Consider the following 19,928-nt stretch of genomic DNA (forward strand, 5'->3'; position numbering starts at 1 on the left):
TTTCTTTTCTTTTTTGGTTAGACGGTGCTTATAAATTGGTAGTCCTGAATTTCCTCGATCAAACGGAAAAGCAACTTTTATAATGTTGTATCAAGCACATAAGAATAAGATAACATTCTTTTGTTGCCGAAATGTATCGGCTATTTTGACTCGAGATCAAGGAGGTACTGGTAATGAACCTTGCCTTGCAAGGAGTAGCCTATTTTGATTCCTTGGCTCCTTGCTTATTGCAAAGCAGCGAAGGGCTGAAGGCCCGAAGGGGATTGCTGTTATGATTCTTCCTAATGCAACCGCCATAAAAGGGGGGGAAATGAACTAGAAAATATGAAAGCTAATTGCAGAAAGTTTTGAGTATTCCAGCAGTATCACTTTCCTTTCAACGTCTATCAAGAATGTTTGCACTTGGAAACAAACACAAAGTGACAACAGTGGTTTATACTGTCACCATGGTTTACACTTCTTGTAAATCAATAATTTTCCTATATTCTTCTGATCTCAAATCTCTGAACATGGCAAGGTAATGTTTCCCTATATTCTTCTGATTTCAAACCTCTGATCATGGCAAGGTAACGGGTTTCGAATTTTATGGTATTATATACAGATATTCCTGGCCAGTGCAGTTCCTCTCTACCAAAATCTCCAGACAACGGCACTCTGGGATACTTAAGCATTGATAGACCAATCATAATCTTGGTAAACAATGTTAACAGGGCCCCCGTCTCCCAAAAGATGCGTCAGTAGACCTGCTTTAGTTGCGTCCAAGTAGTTGATAATCCACCTCAGAATTTCTTTCTCTTGCCCAAAATCACCACTGAACCTGCAGACCAAAAGTTTACAGATCATACATTTGATAATTTTGACCTGAGATGCAATGAATGTGTGCATGATTACCATACCACATCACACGGAAACATCTAAGTATTAGTAACTTTTAATGAAAATAAAAGGCACAGACGTAAGTAGGCACTCCATTGCTCACCACTTGATAATCCGTGTAAGGTAAACTGTCCTCTTTTCCAAGTCCACCTCAATTCCATTACGTTGGAAGAATTCTCTTGTAGCGCATCTCAATTCAGCTTCAATTCCTTGGGGTGTGAAAAACCTCACTGAGGGGCTTGATCTTGTGCCATTGCAGAGCCCGAAATGAATTAATGGATTCACTTTAGGAAGAACGACCTGCCATTTCATCGGAGACAGTTCAAGTTCTTAGCCACTGTCTCATTTAAATATATGCAAGTTAACTTCAAAGGTCAGCTCATTTCTCTCGTTCTTTGGAACTCAACGAGTAAGAGTGTTTGAGGCAAGCTTGATCTTTCAAAAGGAAAATAATGTACACTTTGAAAGTTACTAATGCATTGCTAGAAATCACATTCAAAGACGTACCAAAATAAAAAATAAACAAAGTTTAGCAGATTTAGCCAACCTCAGCTGAAATTTTTACCTCTAGGCGTTTGTCTCCAGTGCCAAAAGGCTTTACTAATGAGTAGGGAGATCTTCTGTTGCTTCTGAGAATTCCATTCTTAATTGTATTTAGGGAGTAGGGAGATCCTCCTACAATGTATTGAAAGTCGGAATAGAAGGATCTCCTATCAATTGCCCCTTCTGGACATCCCACTCTAATTACAGCGTGGATGACCATGGCATTGTGCAAATTCAAGAAGAAAGCCAGTTTCTCATCTTGTGACAGCTTTAGGACATCCACCCTGTGAAGATCTTGAGCCAAATTGTCATATCTGCATTCATCGATGGACAGAAATTAACTTAGAGAAGCTAAAGTGACTCGGAACATTAACTGCCAAAGAACAAGTGGGTATATCTGCATTGCAGCAGAACCTAACAGTATCTCGGTACACGCTAAGATTTCATTGATGCTGACCTGTGCAAATTTTCCTTTCAAGGAAATGAACACTCAGAGTAGGAGAACTTTGTTGATAAGTTTACATATGTTTTTTCATTATATAATATGGCACAATACCACTTAATTTGAATATAAAAGGACATGTGTGATTATGGAAGTCTTGTAAATCAGCACATAGAAACACAAGTATATAGGTATTTCAATCCACATATATATATATATGAATGAATCATTTCAGTCTCGGGTATAATAGTGACCTTTTTAGCCATTGAAACCAAAACCAAACATAGTGAAGAGTAAAAACAAAATGAATCAAACTGAGACTGGAGTGGTTAACTTCAGATAAATTTCGTAATTTTCTTTTGGATTGGATGATCACAAGGTATAAGTATACCATTTATATTCCCGTCCCTTTGAATGATTATGCTAAAACAGTCCTCTTCCCTATCATTCTGCCATTCAATTTGACCATTCATATTCTACCTTCCCTCTTTCCGATGTTCTTTATGGGCGACCTTTACTTGAATCCTTTTTATACACACAAGAATCTCTCCTTGTAAATTCGGCACCCTCTTGATCAAATTCACTACATCAACAATGAGATTAAACCTCCATGCCACCTTGTGTGAGCTATTCCATAAATTGAACTAAGTGGTTTAACTTAATTAGATACTTATGAATGACAATTGGAGCTCTTTTTGCAGAAACTGGAAAGGTGATGGCTGCTAAATAAGATCTTGTCAGCAGTAATGTGATGAATACCTTTCCAGCAGGACGTGTGAGATTGGAAGCACAATAATAGATGGAATAAAAGTAAAACCAGTGAGAAACGAGAACAGCGTACCTTCGGAATTCCTCGCTTTTGCTGATGCCGGCATAATCAACAAGGCACCTGTCATCAGAGGCATGTGACTCTAGTATTGCAGACATTATCTTGTGGAGCCTTTGTCCAACCACAACGGCGGGCTTAGGCTCACTGTCGTTGGTAGACCCTCTAAAATTGTAGCATTTGGGAATAAATGGTTCATGCTCAATGAAACGATAATAATGGTTCCCATCTTCAAAATCATTTTCCCTACAAGTACATTGAAAATAAAACAAACTGTTAAAAATTATGATGACCAATACATATTGCACTCATACAGGAGACAAACTTCTTACCCAAAAACATGATGAATGAAGTGCTTCCTGGCCAACTGCTTACCAATCTCAACAGCCTACATATGTTTTCATATGAAAAGCAATTAGCATCAATGTAAGAAAGAAACTCTAAAATTCAAAGTGGTGGGAGCCGCAACCTTGTCCATCTAGTTGGCTTCACTTGTTATTTGATTATGCACCAATAATGATGCAAAGTACTTCACAAAATGGAGCATGCAAAACCAGAAATAAGAACTAATTTATTTTCATTGCCTTTTTCATTCAATTAATTTCTTTTTTTTTTCTTAACAGCTCTGAATTTAATTCCAAGTGTTAAATCAATTTTTTAGTTTGGAATTTTTTGAAGGGTATTGATTTGAATTTTAAATAGAATTCAATTGCTAAAAAATAATCAAAAGTAAATCAAATGAAAGATCCTCTTATTTACTACTGTAATTATTTTTAGAATTAACACTAAAAACAATATTCTAAAAATACCCTTAAGAACACAAACTCTACTTTTTACAAAATCCTCCACTGTCTCTTTCCTTCTTTTTCTAACCCCCACAGTCTCTTCTAACACCTTTCATATCATAGGATTGAAACTTCAGCTATCACAAAAGTTTTTGGGGAACTCCGGTAAGAACAAACATTTTTTTCCCTTTTTCTGGTTTATAATTTGAATCTGTTATTGTATCTTGTTGTTTTCTTTACTGAGTATGTTAATTTTATAGTAAGAGAAATAGATATCAGTAGAAGCTTGGGTGTTTGGGAGTGTGGTGATAGTTATTTTTTAAAATATTTTTTACTTCGAAATATATCAAAATAATATTTTTTTAAAAAAAAAATTATTTTTGACACCAGCACATTAAAATGATCTAAAAATACCAAAAAAATATTAATTTGAAAAAAAAATAAATAAAATTAAATTATTTTAAAAACGTTTTTAAAACACAAAAACAAACAAACATGTGAGATTATTGGGACCATATACTGGTTGTGGGAATTGTGGGAAGAGAAATTCTAGTTTGGATACAAAACTTATTTATGCATGAGGAGACAAGCCAACAAACCTTTCCAAGTTTTTTTAACAAATATATTTTTTTTTCAAAAAATATTTAATAAACAATTAACATGAGATAGGTTTATTTAAATCTTTTTTAAAATGATTATATTTTATGTCATTTTAAATAAATATAAGGGTTTTTGTATAAAAAAAAATGGCATAGTTGGTGTTATTCATCTCTATTTCATGATAATCACGGGGTTTTATTATTAATGAACTGTTATATACACAACTGCTATTTCTATTGGCGTTCCACTATTTTCCTAAAAATTTTGATATCCTATGCATATACTAAATTTTTTTGTCAAACTGTAACTGTGTTAGTTTACTAAAAGACCTATAAAAAGGAGAACTTTCAACTTTCAAATGTTGGGAAAAAGGCGGAATTTGGGGCTACGGAAGGAAAGGCCTAAAGACGTGCCCAGCAGGCCAAAATCCTAAAAGCAACTTTGCCTTTCCCTTTTCACTAGATGGATAATGGATAGAGTTGGGTGGAGCGGATCCAACGTCTGGGAGTGGTCTCTATCATGATACGCAAGGGAGTGGGACCCGCTCAAACAGCTCCCTGGTGATGGTTTCAGCCTCTGAGGGCTTTTTACTAGCTTTTCAATCTTAAGACGTTGGGTTGGTCTACTAACCCAAAAGATCAATAAAAACTCAAAAGCCTTAAACGTAATGCGAGCCCACCTAGTTAATAATCTTTTTATTAGGGTTGAGTAAAAAAATCAAAAAATTGATTAAACCGAGAAAACTGAAAAAAAAAATAACTGAAAAAACCAAACCATGAAAAAAAACTGATTAAAACTATTAAAATTTTAAAAAACCGACTGGTTTGGTTTCGGTTTTATATGCATGAAACCGAAAAAACCGAACCGAACTCAAACCGAAAAAAACAGAGCCAAAACCAAGTCAAACTGAAAAAATCAAGCCAAACCGGTTTGAACAGGTTTTTGTCCAAAAAAACCGAACCAAAACCGGTTTCGGTTTGGTTTTGGTTTTTTTTTAAAAAAATCGGTTTGGTTATTTTTTTTATATAAAAACTGAACCGAACCAAAAATGATCACCCCTACTTTTTATAGTATATAAAAAGAACAAAATAGAGGTAGAGGTCAGGCTTCTGCTCTCTGAGAGATTAGCAATTGTCTGTGTGTATGTTCACTTTTCGTATCTACATATTACTGTTATTTTGGTACGTGTATCTATATATTTATCAAACCAATAACTTTAAATTTATTTAATGTAAACTAACTTATATAGAGATTATGAAAATATCATATTCTTCTTCTTCATCTTCTTCTTTTGGTTTAAAATGACAATACTAATTTGTTAAATGAAAAACTAAATATAATTTTCATCATATTTGGCCTCCTTATACAATAAAGACTACCAAGCACATGCTATCTCATCGTGATGTTAGCATAGAAATAACTCAATGTGAATCAAAAGTATTAAAAACTTGTCAAGTTAAATATATCCTTTGAAATACCTATATAATGCAAAACAAACAAAAAATTAAGTAAAAAAGAAAAGGAAAACTAAAAAAAAATGTATTTTCATGTTCACTTAGATTACAGGAATGTTTGGAAATAAATTACTGCGTGATTGGTTGGAAGATGAATTCTCGAGTATTTAAGAGTATAATATCAGTTGCATTTCAAAATATTTTTTATTTTTAAAATTTATTTTTAACACCAGCACATTAAAATAATTCAAAAATAAAAATAAAAATTATAAATAAAAAAAATAAAATTTAACAAACTTTAGTTTGGACAGCACTCCTAAAAAGGCAGCTATGCATCAAAAGGAGTCAACCAAAGATACTAATTCCGGGGATTTTGGGATTATTTTTCCTGCACCAACTATTATTCACCAAATAATTATCATTTTTTTGAATGACCAAAGAGTATTCTCGGATGAAGTCCATTCAACATGATAATTTATACTCACATATAATAACGGGCAGGCTTGATTTGCCAGCCTATGTGACTGCATTTGCGTGCCCACATTGGCAATTACCGGCAAATACAGCCTTAATCATGTCGTTTACCAGGATCTGTGAACCCTAATGCAATATACTACCAGTACTAATAGCTAATTTAAGTGTGAGATTAATTAAATCATTTATTTATTCTCAACAAACAAGGTGGTTGATCCTCCCTCCACAATCTGCGTGTTCGGAATGATTGATGTCTGCTTTCCTTAATTTGGAAAGTGGAAACACCACCAACTCTGACTTGATTTTCTCTCCCCAATCCACAAAAAAAAACATGTCTATTATCGTCATTTCCAACTTAAACTAACATTAATTATCTTCCAAGTATTTCCCTTCTCTCCGCTAATATATTAGTCAGAATCAGACTAGTCAAAGCTTAAACAAAAAGAAAGTCAAACTAGAATTTAGCAGTACGACAAAACTAGCATAGCTTAGGATACGTTAAGCGACAGCGTATTTACACGTACCTTCTTCTTGCCGCAATCGAAGTGGTGAATGATCACCTCGACCATCTCATTCCCAGCAAAACAGTTCTTAACAATCTTCATCTTCATCAGACGATCCTGAATTGGTAATTTCTGCCTCAAAACCTTCACTATCCAAACCATCTCGTCCGTTGATTCCTCCTCGTGATCATCAAATCCATACACCGGTGGTGCCGGCGCATTCCCTGAACATTTCTTCGCTAGCATCTCCTTCAACCTCTGCTCAAAACCTCCACTGTTTCTCAACGAATTCAAAGCCACCAAACCACCAAACAATTTCTCGTTGAAAAATATCTGCGGCACCTGAGAATTTCCGGTTCTCTCAATCAACTCTTTCTCTCTTTGCCGATACACGTCAATGTTGATTTCAACAAACTTTAATCCTCTCTCTCTAAAAAACGAACGGACTGCGGTGCAGTCTCTGCAATTTGACCTTGAAAAGAAACTTATCCGTCCTTTAATCTGTTCCTCTTCGTCGTCCTTTTTGAGCTTCACTGTAACTTTGAGTCCCGATATGTTGAACCTTGTCACGCCTGAGTCGAATGAGTTCACCTTATGATTCATGTTATAATCATCACCGTCATCGGACTTGAAAAAGGAAAATCTTTTTGAAATCGATGCTGATAAGCTGTTGCTTCTGTCCTTGATGAATTTTCCGATGGACGGCATGTCGACGACCGTGAAACTATTAGGCAATGATTTGGATCGGGTTACAACGTCGTCGTTTTGTTGTGGGGAAGGTGTAGATGAAGGTGAGAGACCTGGAGGTGCCTCTGGCTTTGGGAGATGAATATCAGGCTGGATTACTTGTATATAGCCGTTGACTTTGGGTGAAACGGCTATAATATCGTCATTCTCTTCTTTCTCCACGTGATTTCCGGTTGATGTGATTCTTTCAACGGCATCGTCTGAAGAGAATATCTCGGTTGCTGAATCTTGTTTCTCCTCCTCCATCTCTATTTCGCAAAAACCGTCTTCCTGTTGATCCTTTTGTGCAGGTTTGATATCTCCAGCTGGATCATCGTAGTTAAAATCTGAGTTTGAATTTGGAGAGGGATGGACGGATTTGGAGAGATTCTCCTTTGCCAATCCTGTTTGAATAATCCCCTTAACGAGATTTCCATCAGCAACTGATCCGTTTGCCTCTGCTACGTTAATTCCTAATTTCTCTTGGGCATCAGCCTTGATCAGTTCTCCGTTTGTTAACTCCATTTTGGTAACACAAAAGAAAAAAAAAACGAGAAAATATTGTTTTCTATGGACACAAAGGCACAAGATTTTTTTAGAGGGAGGGGGGATTTTGATGAGGTGGGGGTTGAAGAGAGCGTTGTGACCGCAGGGGTTTTGTGGATGGAGGATATATATATATATGGGGAGGGAGTGGGGAGGTTTAACAAATCAAATGCAGCATTTTAAAATTCATTAAAAAATTAAAACAAACTAGAAGAAGAAGAAGAAGAAGAGGTCAAATCCACGGTGACATTCCTCTCTCTCTCTCTCTCTCTTTTTCTTTGAAATAGGATATTTTCATATCATTTTAAAAGTAGCTCTTTCCCAATTAATCCCTCGTGTGGAATGGATGACCATATTTATTACGGGGTGATTGTGATAGTTTTAGATGTAATTTTTTAAAGTATTTTAAAAAATATATATATTAAAATAATATTTTTTTATTTTTAAAAATTTATTTTTAACATTAACACCTCACCATTAAAATAATTATAAAAACATTTAAAAATTTAATTTAAATTTAAAACAATTAAAATTTCATAAAACTTGTTGCCCCAATTAGATTTTATATCTAACTTGGAAAGTTGATAGGTATATACCCGATTGAATTGAGTAAGTTACTCCAAGTTAATTCAATAATTAATTGTTTTTAAAAAAACGAACATGATAATTTTTTTTAGAAAAATAAAAAAAAAATCAAATTAGTTTATTAATTTATAAGGTTAACTAGGCTAATCATGGGTTAGCAAGAGGCTAATCATGGGTTAGCAAGAGGCAGGTTAGGAATTTGGTATATTTATAAAAATGATTTATTTATAGTATTTGATAGTTATAGAATTCAATCTCAATAACATAAAAAAAAATCTAGATATTAATCATTTTTATTTATTTTTACTTACGAGCTAGTATAGGTATTTCCTTCTTTAAAAAACTTTCGAGTTAATTTATTACCAAAAGACAATCAACCAGTTTTTGGGTTGAGACGTGGCCGAGCCAATTATATCAGTTGAGCAAATGAGAATAAAATTAAGATAGAAACAGATATTTTATTGTTAGAGCTACAATCACAAAGTTACCTCATAGCCGGCTGATGATAATATGGAGCGGCCCCACAGGAACAGTAGTCAACGGAGAAACTGAATATTCTTGTTGCGCTGGCTAAAGATACCCTTCCACGTTATCTGTCTTGGCGAGGATGGGATCGGAAGAAAAGGGCTTCCGTGTAATTTGGCTTCGTTGCCATCAATTACTGCTAATTTATATTACCATGTGTTTAGATTTTTTTATTAGAAATATATTAAAATAATATTTTTTAAATTTTATTTTTAATATCAACAAAAACAAAATATAAAATAAAAATAAATAAATTCTAACCCACTCCATTTAGACCGTGATCTCAAACAAGAACAAGACTTTTTTGACACAGTCCAGTCCATAGCAGGGGGCAAACGTGTTTGAAAGCTGTGGTGTGGCATTGGTATCTACTTGTGATTTGGGATCCAATTGGCTCCATGAAAGGTGCATTATCCTCTAATTTGATTTTGATTTTTTTTTTTACATCAACATCACCCTCCCAAATTGTTTATTACGATGTTATAAGAATATTTAGAAGTGTTACAGTAATTATTTTTTATTTTAAAATATATTAAAATAATATTTTTTATTTTAAAAAATTATTTTTGACATTAGAATATTAAAATGATATAAAAATATCAAAAACATATTAATTCAAAAAAAATAAAATAAAAATTCAAAAATATTTTTAAACTACCGTGTCAAACACTGTCGTAGTCTACAAAAGGTTTGACGCAATCTCGAGTGCATCAAGACCCAAGACTATTTTTAGTCGGGGAGGAAATGAAAGGAAAAGGTAAAAAGACTGGTTCACACGACCAGCTGCTGCCGAGGAAAGAGCAAAAACTGCCATTTTTTTGGGGGGAATCGTATTCTCTTTAAGTTATAACTCATTATTGATAGTTCGAGGAAGGCAGGATAGTTTAGGACTACGTATTGATCTTGGAAAATAAATAATATCTCGATATTGTTTGATTTTTCTAGTTGAGAATATTCTTTGATACGCTATAAACGTGAAAAAGAATCCCTTTTCTATTTATTTTTTTTACAGTACGAGGATGTATTTTGCATACGTGAAATTTTATTTTTTTCATTCAAATGCCTTTATTTTTATTGTTTTTTATTTGAGTATTTGTGATTTTATTTTTTGTATTTAAATACTTGTATTTTTTAAATTTATTTATTAAATGTTTCTACTAAACATTCCATTTTCATAGCCATATTTGACCAGGTTGAGAGAGAACAAAAACAAATAACAAAACTATTTGAATTATAAAAACAAAAGATAACTTGCTCATGAATTCTTTAATATAAATAATATATATTCAATAAAATATTTTCAGTATGCTACAAAAGATTGATTATTTTATTTAATTGGTTTAGAAATTTGTAAGCACAATATAATGAGCTTGAAACTATATATTCAATCCCTTTAAGTTTGTTGTCTTTTTAAATTATATCATATTAAAAAAATAAAGTTTGAACTTTGAAACTAGCTTTCAACAATAAAAGGATAAAAAAAAAAACAAACTCAAAGACAAGCTGCAGGGTGAAACTAGAACATGGGCCGGGAGGCATGGCAGGTCCAGTTGTTTTTGACCCATATAGTACATGGTTTAACTAGATAGGAGATTTATATTATACCGGATTAAAATTTTTCAAATATAAAAAAAAATCATCAAACACTTTGATTATGATAATGTTTTTAATTAGGAAAAATCTGGAACACAAGTCCTTGATTTGAATAGATCAATAAATTTATTTTATTTAATAATATAATTATAAAAAAACTAATGACAAAAAAAAAAAAGACAACCACTAATCAAGAAAAATAAACGCAGGATAGTATTATGAAAGTTTAGCATTTAAATATTCTTAAAAGTTTTGAATATTCTTATTTGATAATAAAACAATAATTAAATGAGAATGAGTAAACTTCACTGAGAGAGAATAAAATAAAAAATTTAAAATTAAATTATTAGCAAATCAAAGGGTAAATAACGAATTGTAAAAATATCAATTAAAAAAAATAACATAAAAAACAGCACTATTTAGAATACCAAACTTAAAAGTTTTGAATATTCTTATTTTTATTCTAGTTTATGTAATCCATTGAAATAAAAAAAAAATTATAAAGTTTCTGGCACGGTGCCAGCTCTTTTCACACCCACGTTTAATGGAATCGTCATATTACTCAATTGACTAAAATTTTAAAATACAAGAATTCCTATGCAAAAAAAAGAGAAAAAAGAACGTAGGCGATTATGTAAATAAATTACGATGAACAGGTCCAGTTTCTTGGCTCCTGTGGTCCACAAGATCCGCGGGCCCACCCGCAAGAATAGAAATTTCTCACAATCCTTATGGGCTCCATCTGACCGTTGTTATCTATGCGTTTCACAGTATAGTTGCGAGTGCTTTTCAAATAATTTTTTATGTTAAAATATATGTTAATAATTTTTTTTATTTTTTAAAATTATTTTTGACATCAGCACATCAAAACGATATAAAACGTACAAACCATATTAAATTTTAGTAAAAAAAAAAATTCAAATTTTTTAGAAACGCCGCATTCCCAAACAATATATTAGAACTTTTCGGCTCATAAATGATTCAGCACAATATATTAGAACTTAAATCTACTTGTTTAATCCTGCTAAGACTTTGTAGAAAGAACTGGAATTGGCTTCCTATGTCGACCACATCTTCAAAAGCATGATTTTCTTGTTTAATACTGCATCTCATATTGATTTCTTTCTTTTTTAAAAAAAATAATAATCCATTTTGACGCTATATTCAGCCGGCGAGATGGAAGAGATAGCATGAACTACGAGGAAATGATGAACTAACTCGTCCCCTGTTTGATGGAAGAATTCGGATAAACGGTAAAAAATAAGAGGAAAAAAATGTGATTGATTTCTTAATTGAGACATCTTGGGGTGTTTGAAAAATCCTGTGAATAAACCCACATCATATGAATTGGTATTGAAAAAAATAAACGAACCGAACCTCATCCAAACTTTAGTATTATATTTTTTTCAAAATGATTTTAGTATTTCTAGTTTGCATCTTCGTGTTATGTCACGAGTCACATTAATTTTTTTAATGTAATCTAAAATGTTCAAGTTGTGAAGAATTATTTGAAATTGTTATTAAACTGACTTAGCGAGTCCACATTAAAACTTATTGACCAACTCCTTACCTAGCCCAATTCTAAAATTAAATTGTGTGAGAGTTCTCAACATGACCTAATTGACTTGATCGGTCTAGAAACACCCCGTCCGACTATTAAAAAAGTACGAGAATTAAATTGAGAAAAAAATAGATAAAATTGATAGGAAAAAAACCTCTTGAATCAACTTTTTGTCCAGCTCAAGTTTAATTTTAAACCATGTAAGAGTTACCTTACATGACTCGATCAACGTGGTCGGTTGAAAGGCAACCCACCCAATTGAAAAAAAGAAGTTAAAAGGATAAAATTGAGTGAAAAAAAGATGAAAATAATAAAAAATTCCTATTGATCTGACTTTTTGCCTTGCTCAGGTTTGAAATTAAACCACGTAGGAGTTATCTCGACGTAACTTAGTCGATTTTTCTAGTCCAAAATAACTTAATTGACTGGTAGAAAAAGTATAAGGATGAAATCGAGAAAAAAAAAGATGAAATTGACATGAAAAAAAAACTCTCGACCAAGCTTCATGTCTTGTCTAGGTTTAAAATTAAATTCTATAAGAGTTGTCCTAAAATAATTTAATTATTAAAAAATAACCCGAGCAATTATTAATTTTTTTTATAATGAAACGAAGATAAAAAAAAAGGATAAGATTGAAAAAAAAAAAAAAGATGAAGTGAGAAAAAAAAAGAGCATAGAGGTTGAATTGAAAAAAGAAGAAGAAGGAATGCTCTCTTTCATTACGTTGACATCCTTTAATTCAATAGGTTTTGAATTTGGATAAATTTATATATGAAAAAAAAAAAAAAATGTCAAGGGGAACAAAAATCCATACACATGGAAGATAAAAATAGATTGCAAGCATACCTATTTATTCTCCAAAACGTCCTAACGTCGATGTGCATATATGGCAGGGTTTTTTTTAAGCATATGATTTCGTCTTCTTTGTTGATTTTCAAGTTCGAACATTAGAATTAGTTTTAAGAAAATTATTCGTCTATATAAATGATACACGTTTTAAAATTATTTATAAAGGGAAATTAACATCTTCTCCTACCAAAGTTGAGAAAAAAAAATTAAAAAATTATACATCCATATAACTAGGGGTGATCATTTTCGATTCGGTTCGGTTTTTATAAAAAAAAGTAACAAAACTGATTTTTTTTTTTAAAAAACCAAAACCGGTTCAAACCGACCGGTTTCAGCTCAGTTCGGTTTTTAGAACAAAACCAGTTCAAACTGGTTGGCTCGGTTTTTTTGGCTTGACTCGATTTTTTATGGGTTGACTCGTTTTTTTTTCCAGTTTGACTCGGTTTGGGTTCGGTTTTTCAGTTTCAGGCTTATAAAAACGAAACTGAACCAAACCGGTCAGTTTTTTTAAAATTTTAATATGTTTAATCGATTTTTTTTCACAGTTCGGTTTTTTCGGTAATTTTTTTTTTGGTTTTTTTATTTTTTTACTCATCTCTACGTGCAACTGGGGTTATTTTTTTTTGGGATAAAACTACAATTTTGCTTGTGAATTCATCGATATTCTATTTCCATTCCTATAATTTAAAACTTTTCAATATTACTACTATAGTATTTAAAGAGTTTCAATTTTCAATATTACCCCAATAGTGTTTTAAAAGTTTCAATTTTGTTTCTGACTCCTAGAAAAACTCACTTTTCTTCATATTTTATTCTATTTTATCTATTTTTTAGTCTCATGATCCCATAAATCACTTTAAAACCTCAGAAAATAAATTGAAAATGCAGACTATTTAATGATTAGGGCTAAATAGGAACTTTCAAAAAATTAGAGGGTAACATTAAGAAATCTAAACTATACGAGCAGAAGTGGACATTGATGAATCTATAGGGCCATCAGTGAAGACCAATCTTCCAACTGTTTTGTTTATTGAAAATTAATAATAATGGCGGCTCCTGGCATGGTATGGACGACTCTGTGCACTTGTCGCCGCCCACCCTTTGACTTCTACAGATGGCTGCCTTCATTCTCACCGTCTATTGCCGGTCATCTTAGCTTTAAATAAAAATTTCACAATCTTAGATTTTCAAATTATCAAAACAACTAAATTTCACGAGGATTCGTATAAATAATAATGAATTATGATAATATATTTGTTTAATTATTTTATAATATATTTTTCTTGTAGCTCATTTAGTTAACGTGTTTTTCTTAAATGAAAGGTCACGGGTTCGAGTTGATGGACTTGTGATCTATATAATTTTTTGGCTTGTACTTTTTTATAACCGACCCATTATTATTTTTTATCGTTCTTGTTATTTTTTTTATTTTTTTTAAATTATATATTTTAATTTTAATTTTTTATTAAATTTTATCATTCAATATTTAATTTATTGTAAATTATTTTTTTATTTTTATCATATAATAAAATAAAATAAAAATAATTCAACACGGTGGAGTTCGTAACTTATATTACAGGTTTGACAAATTGACTACAACAAACCTAACATAATTCTTTTTTTTTATCTACCCAACAAACAAGGTCATGTTGGAATATCCTAAACAATTTAATTTAAAACTTGAGTTAAATAAAGAGTGGGGTTATGATTTTTTAAGTTTTAAATATTATATTAAATTTAATAAAAATACTGAAAAATTTCTAATGATATAAATATTATTTTTTTCATGTTTTAAATTTTTTTTATCCAAGCCTAAGCAATAACCTAATACTGTCAAGACATAAATGGAAGTTGGTTTTAAGTGATAGGTGAGTTTTTATTTTTAACCAAACTGATAAATGAGATTGTTTATATTCAGATTTCAATTTTTAAAATAGATTATGATAAATAAATATATTATTGAGCATGTACAATCCTACCCGTATTTAGATTCCAATACATGATATCTTGAATACCCTATCCGTATATGGCTTCATCGTAAATACAATAAAATACTTTCTAATATGTATGAAATCGATTCAAGCTTGATTTCATCATAAAACGTGGAAAGGATAACGTTATTCATGAATTGTTGTACACTTTCTTTATACATAAAAAAAAAAAAAAAATTACTAACGGGAGAGACTAATCTGAAAGCTCATGTACTGCATTGCTACTAACCTAGTCATCTCTCTCACTCCCTCCCAAGTCCCAACGATCCAAGTTTATAATAATATATAAAAAATAAAAAATATCATTTACTTACATAGCTAATTTTTTGCTTTTATAATCAATTTCGATCTATCTTTTCATAAGAAGGTAATATTTCAATATGCAATAAGTTAGACTAATTATATTTTAAGTTTGAAACATGCATTGAAAAAAACGTTAATTGATAAATTTATTTAAAATCAACATCAATGTTAATCATTACTAAAATAAAATAATTATATTAATTTGATTCCTTAAGAAAGTGATTATTTCTATTAATTTTTTTTATTAACATGGGTGTCCAGGTCAGCTTGCACGCACATCGACTAATCCCACGGACCCTGAAGTTAACAACCATGTAAGCCTCTAGTGAAAACCTAAGACCTAATCAGTTGAGCTACCTCTCAGGGTTTTTATCAATTCTTCTTCTTATTTTTTTTTATTACGTAGTTGTTCGGGTCAGCTTGCGTGCACCTCGACTAATTCTACGGGTCCTGAAATTAACGACCATATAAACTTTCGATGATTCTGAGATGACTTGAACTTGTGACTATAAAAAAATAAATTTAAAGCCTAATAAATTAAGTTATCTATTAAAGTTAATTTTTTTTTTATTATCAGTAGTTGTTGTAGATAAAAAGTTGGATATAATTAATGATTTTTTGGTATGCTGATATGAAATAATGATATAGCATATGAATTATTTACTAGAGCTAGGATGCTAAAATCTCTCGTTACTCGCCGACATATTTTTTTTGGACATGTACTAGTTTGCCAAAACATTTCTTAGACTGTCTTGGATATAATAAAATCTGTGTCTTAGATGTAGCAACTGGACAGAAGAGAAGAGAAGCAAGTACGTAGCGAGAGACACACCCACAATTGTGCTTGTTTGGTCAAAATCCCACCATTTCTTTATCTGACAGCTCTCCTCACCTTTTCTACGAGTTCTTTAATGGTTTCCAATACCCAACAAACAAACCCATCTTCTCCCCCCTCCCTCTTTTTTCTCTCAACTTGCTTCTTCTTTCTTCTTCAACATCAAATGGGCACTTCACAAATCTTCATTTCCTTGAAGGGCTTTGCTGGCTCTTAGTAATATCACATACCCTCCCCCCCCCCCTCTCTAATTGTCTTCAAGCTTTGTGGAAGTTTCTTCTCTTCTCTTACTGACATGGGGGTCCAAGCTTTGTGGGTTGCGTTTCTTGTTCTTGGATTCTTGATGTTCCAAGCTCACGTCTTGCAATCACAGAACCTAGCATGCAACCAGAATGACTTGAGGGCATTACAGGAGTTTATGAGAGGCTTACAATCACCAATTCAAGGTTGGGGTACTACCAATTCATCATCCTCTGATTGCTGCAACTGGTCAGGCATCACTTGCTACTCCTCCTCTTCACTTGGTCTAGTAAATGATTCTGTCAATTCTGGCAGAGTGACAAAATTAGAGCTTGTAAGGCAAAGACTGACTGGCAAACTTGTGGAATCAGTAGGCAGTTTGGATCAGCTTAGAACCCTCAATCTCTCCCACAATTTCCTCAAAGATTCACTGCCTTTCTCATTGTTTCACTTGCCAAAACTAGAGGTTCTAGACTTGAGTTCCAATGACTTTTCTGGCTCTATCCCACAAAGCATCAATCTTCCCTCCATCAAATTCCTTGACATTTCCTCAAATTCTTTAAGTGGCTCGCTCCCTACACATATTTGCCAAAACTCTTCAAGAATTCAGGTTCTTGTTTTGGCTGTTAACTACTTCTCTGGTATTCTTTCACCTGGGCTAGGGAATTGCACCACCTTGGAGCACCTCTGTCTTGGAATGAATGATCTCATTGGTGGTATAAGTGAGGACATCTTTCAGCTGCAAAAACTGAAGCTTTTGGGTCTCCAAGATAACAAGCTTTCGGGGAATTTGAGTACTGGTATTGGTAAACTCCTTAGCCTTGAACGTCTAGACATTTCCTCCAATAATTTTTCGGGTACCATTCCAGATGTTTTTCGCAGCTTATCAAAGTTGAAGTTTTTCTTAGGCCATTCTAATTATTTTGTTGGTAGAATACCCATCTCCTTGGCAAATTCTCCCTCTCTCAATCTGCTTAATTTGAGAAATAATTCATTTGGAGGCATTGTTGAACTGAATTGTTCTGCCATGACTAATTTGTCATCTCTTGATTTAGCTACTAATAGTTTTAGTGGGAATGTGCCTTCTTATCTTCCTGCTTGTAAGAATTTGAAGAATATTAATCTTGCCAAGAACAAATTCACCGGCAAAATCCCCGAAAGCTTCAAGAATTTTCAAGGCCTTTCCTACCTTTCCCTCTCAAATTGCAGCATTACCAATCTTTCATCTACCCTTCGAATCCTGCAGCAGTGCAAGAGTTTAACGGCTCTGGTCCTCACCTTGAATTTCCAAGGTGAAGCATTGCCTGCTGATCCTACGCTTCATTTTGAGAACTTGAAGGTTCTTGTTATTGCTAATTGTAGACTCACGGGATCTATACCCCAATGGTTGAGCAACAGCTCAAAATTGCAGTTGGTGGATTTGTCATGGAACAACTTGAGTGGAACTATTCCTTCCTGGTTTGGTGGTTTTGTAAATCTCTTTTACTTGGACTTATCAAACAATTCATTTACTGGCGAGATTCCAAGGAACTTGACTGAATTGCCAAGCCTCATCAGCAGGAGTATCTCAATTGAGGAGCCTTCACCGTATTTCCCATTATTCATGAGAAGGAATGAAAGTGGGAGGGGGTTACAGTATAATCAGGTTCGGAGCTTTCCACCTACTTTGGCACTTAGTGACAACTTCCTTACTGGACCAATTTGGCCGGAGTTCGGTAATCTGACAAAGCTCCATATTTTTGAGTTGAAGTCGAACTTTTTGTCCGGAACTATACCTGGTGAATTATCGGGGATGACCAGCTTGGAGACTTTGGATTTGTCCCATAACAATCTTTCTGGGGTCATACCCTGGTCCTTGGTAGATCTCAGCTTTCTGTCCAAGTTCAGTGTTGCCTACAATCAACTACGTGGGAAGATCCCTACTGGAGGTCAGTTTATGACTTTCCCAAACTCAAGCTTCGAAGGGAATTATCTTTGTGGTGACCATGGTACCCCTCCTTGCCCAAAATCTGACGGACTTCCACTTGATTCACCCAGAAAATCAGGAATAAACAAATATGTTATTATCGGAATGGCTGTTGGCATTGTTTTTGGTGCAGCTTCCCTTCTTGTCCTCATAATTGTGCTGAGAGCACACAGCCGGGGGTTGATCTTGAAAAGGTGGATGCTGACACATGATAAAGAAGCAGAAGAACTCGATCCAAGGCTAATGGTTCTGCTGCAAAGTACGGAGAATTATAAGGATCTCTCCCTGGAGGATCTACTGAAATCCACCAACAATTTTGACCAGGCAAATATCATTGGCTGTGGGGGTTTCGGTATAGTTTACAGAGCTACCCTCCCTGATGGTAGAAAGCTTGCAATCAAACGTCTCTCTGGTGACTCCGGTCAGATGGACAGGGAATTCCGTGCTGAAGTAGAAGCCCTGTCAAGAGCTCAGCATCCAAATCTCGTGCATCTCCAAGGTTATTGCATGTTCAAAAATGACAAACTCTTGGTATACCCTTACATGGAAAACAGCAGTTTGGATTATTGGTTGCATGAAAAAATCGATGGGCCATCCTCACTAGATTGGGATTCAAGGCTTCAAATTGCTCAAGGGGCTGCAAGGGGGCTTGCATATTTGCATCAAGCATGCGAGCCACATATCCTTCACCGGGATATAAAGTCCAGCAATATCCTTTTAGACAAGAATTTTAAAGCTTATTTAGCGGATTTTGGTCTTGCACGGCTCATGCTACCTTACGATACCCATGTCACAACTGATCTTGTGGGGACATTAGGCTACATTCCTCCTGAATACGGCCAAGCTGCAGTTGCTACCTACAAGGGGGATGTGTACAGTTTTGGGGTGGTTCTTTTGGAGCTTCTTACTGGGAGAAGGCCTATGGATATGTGCAAACCGAAAGGATCGCAGGATTTGATCTCTTGGGTGATTCAGATGAAGAAGGAAGATAGAGAAAGCGAGGTGTTTGATCCATTCATTTATGACAAGCAGAATGACAAGGAACTGCTACGAGCACTCCAGATTGCATGCCTTTGCTTAAGCGAACACCCAAAACTAAGGCCCTCAACAGAGCAGCTAGTTTCTTGGCTTGATAGCATCGACACCAACACCTAGCTTTCCTACGTATTATCTGGAGACTCTGGTTTGTACAGCTAGAGATTTTCCTTGTATACAATTTAGAAAGTCCATTTCAACCTATTATCGTTGTGTTTGCTGTATGAGTTGATCCTGCTGTAAATAGTACCCACAGGCTTGGGTTCTCAGAGTTTGCTGCTCTCCAGAGCGGAGGAGAGAAAGGGATCTAATCAGGCGAGGAAAAGTAGCTGTGTTACAAGTCTTTACATCGGAAATTAGTTCTCTGTAGAGAAAATTGTTAATTCTCAGACATGCACAAAATAAAGTTTTGTATATGCAAATTATCATGGTTAATCATGTTTGTTTTGTGCCCTGTGGTAAAAATTATTTTGCGTTAGTCGACATCATTTGGCCAAGCTTTTATTTTGTTTCTTGAATCCTGATGTGGAGACCTTAGAGACCACGCCAGAGGACACCAGGACAGTTTTAGCTGCAAAGAGAACTGCCTGGGAGGGCTGGAAGTATAAGTATGGATTTGATTGTTTTTTAAAGTGTTTATTTGTTTAGAAGTATATCGAAATAATTTTAT

General features: G+C 33.7%; 2 protein-coding genes across 2 annotated transcripts; one reads left to right on the top strand and one right to left on the bottom strand.

The window, feature by feature from the left end:
- Positions 1 to 325: 325 nt before the first annotated feature.
- Positions 326 to 8,035, bottom strand: LOC7462626 (uncharacterized). The gene is made up of 6 exons (XM_024611180.2): positions 6,525 to 8,035; positions 3,020 to 3,075; positions 2,703 to 2,933; positions 1,442 to 1,733; positions 980 to 1,176; positions 326 to 817 (listed from the first exon to the last, which is right to left on the bottom strand). Exons 1-6 carry the CDS (start codon positions 7,752 to 7,754, stop codon positions 664 to 666), a joined length of 2,160 nt encoding a protein of 719 aa, XP_024466948.2. The 5' UTR covers positions 7,755 to 8,035; the 3' UTR covers positions 326 to 663.
- Positions 8,036 to 15,967: 7,932 nt separating this feature from the next.
- LOC7459073 (phytosulfokine receptor 1) lies at positions 15,968 to 19,723 on the top strand. Its single transcript, XM_002314701.4, has one exon. It carries the CDS (start codon positions 16,313 to 16,315, stop codon positions 19,376 to 19,378), a length of 3,066 nt encoding a protein of 1,021 aa, XP_002314737.2. The 5' UTR covers positions 15,968 to 16,312; the 3' UTR covers positions 19,379 to 19,723.
- The last annotated feature ends 205 nt before the right edge of the window (positions 19,724 to 19,928 follow it).

Source organism: Populus trichocarpa, chromosome 10 (genome assembly GCF_000002775.5).
Source record: "Populus trichocarpa isolate Nisqually-1 chromosome 10, P.trichocarpa_v4.1, whole genome shotgun sequence".
Classification (NCBI taxonomy): domain Eukaryota; kingdom Viridiplantae; phylum Streptophyta; class Magnoliopsida; order Malpighiales; family Salicaceae; genus Populus; species Populus trichocarpa.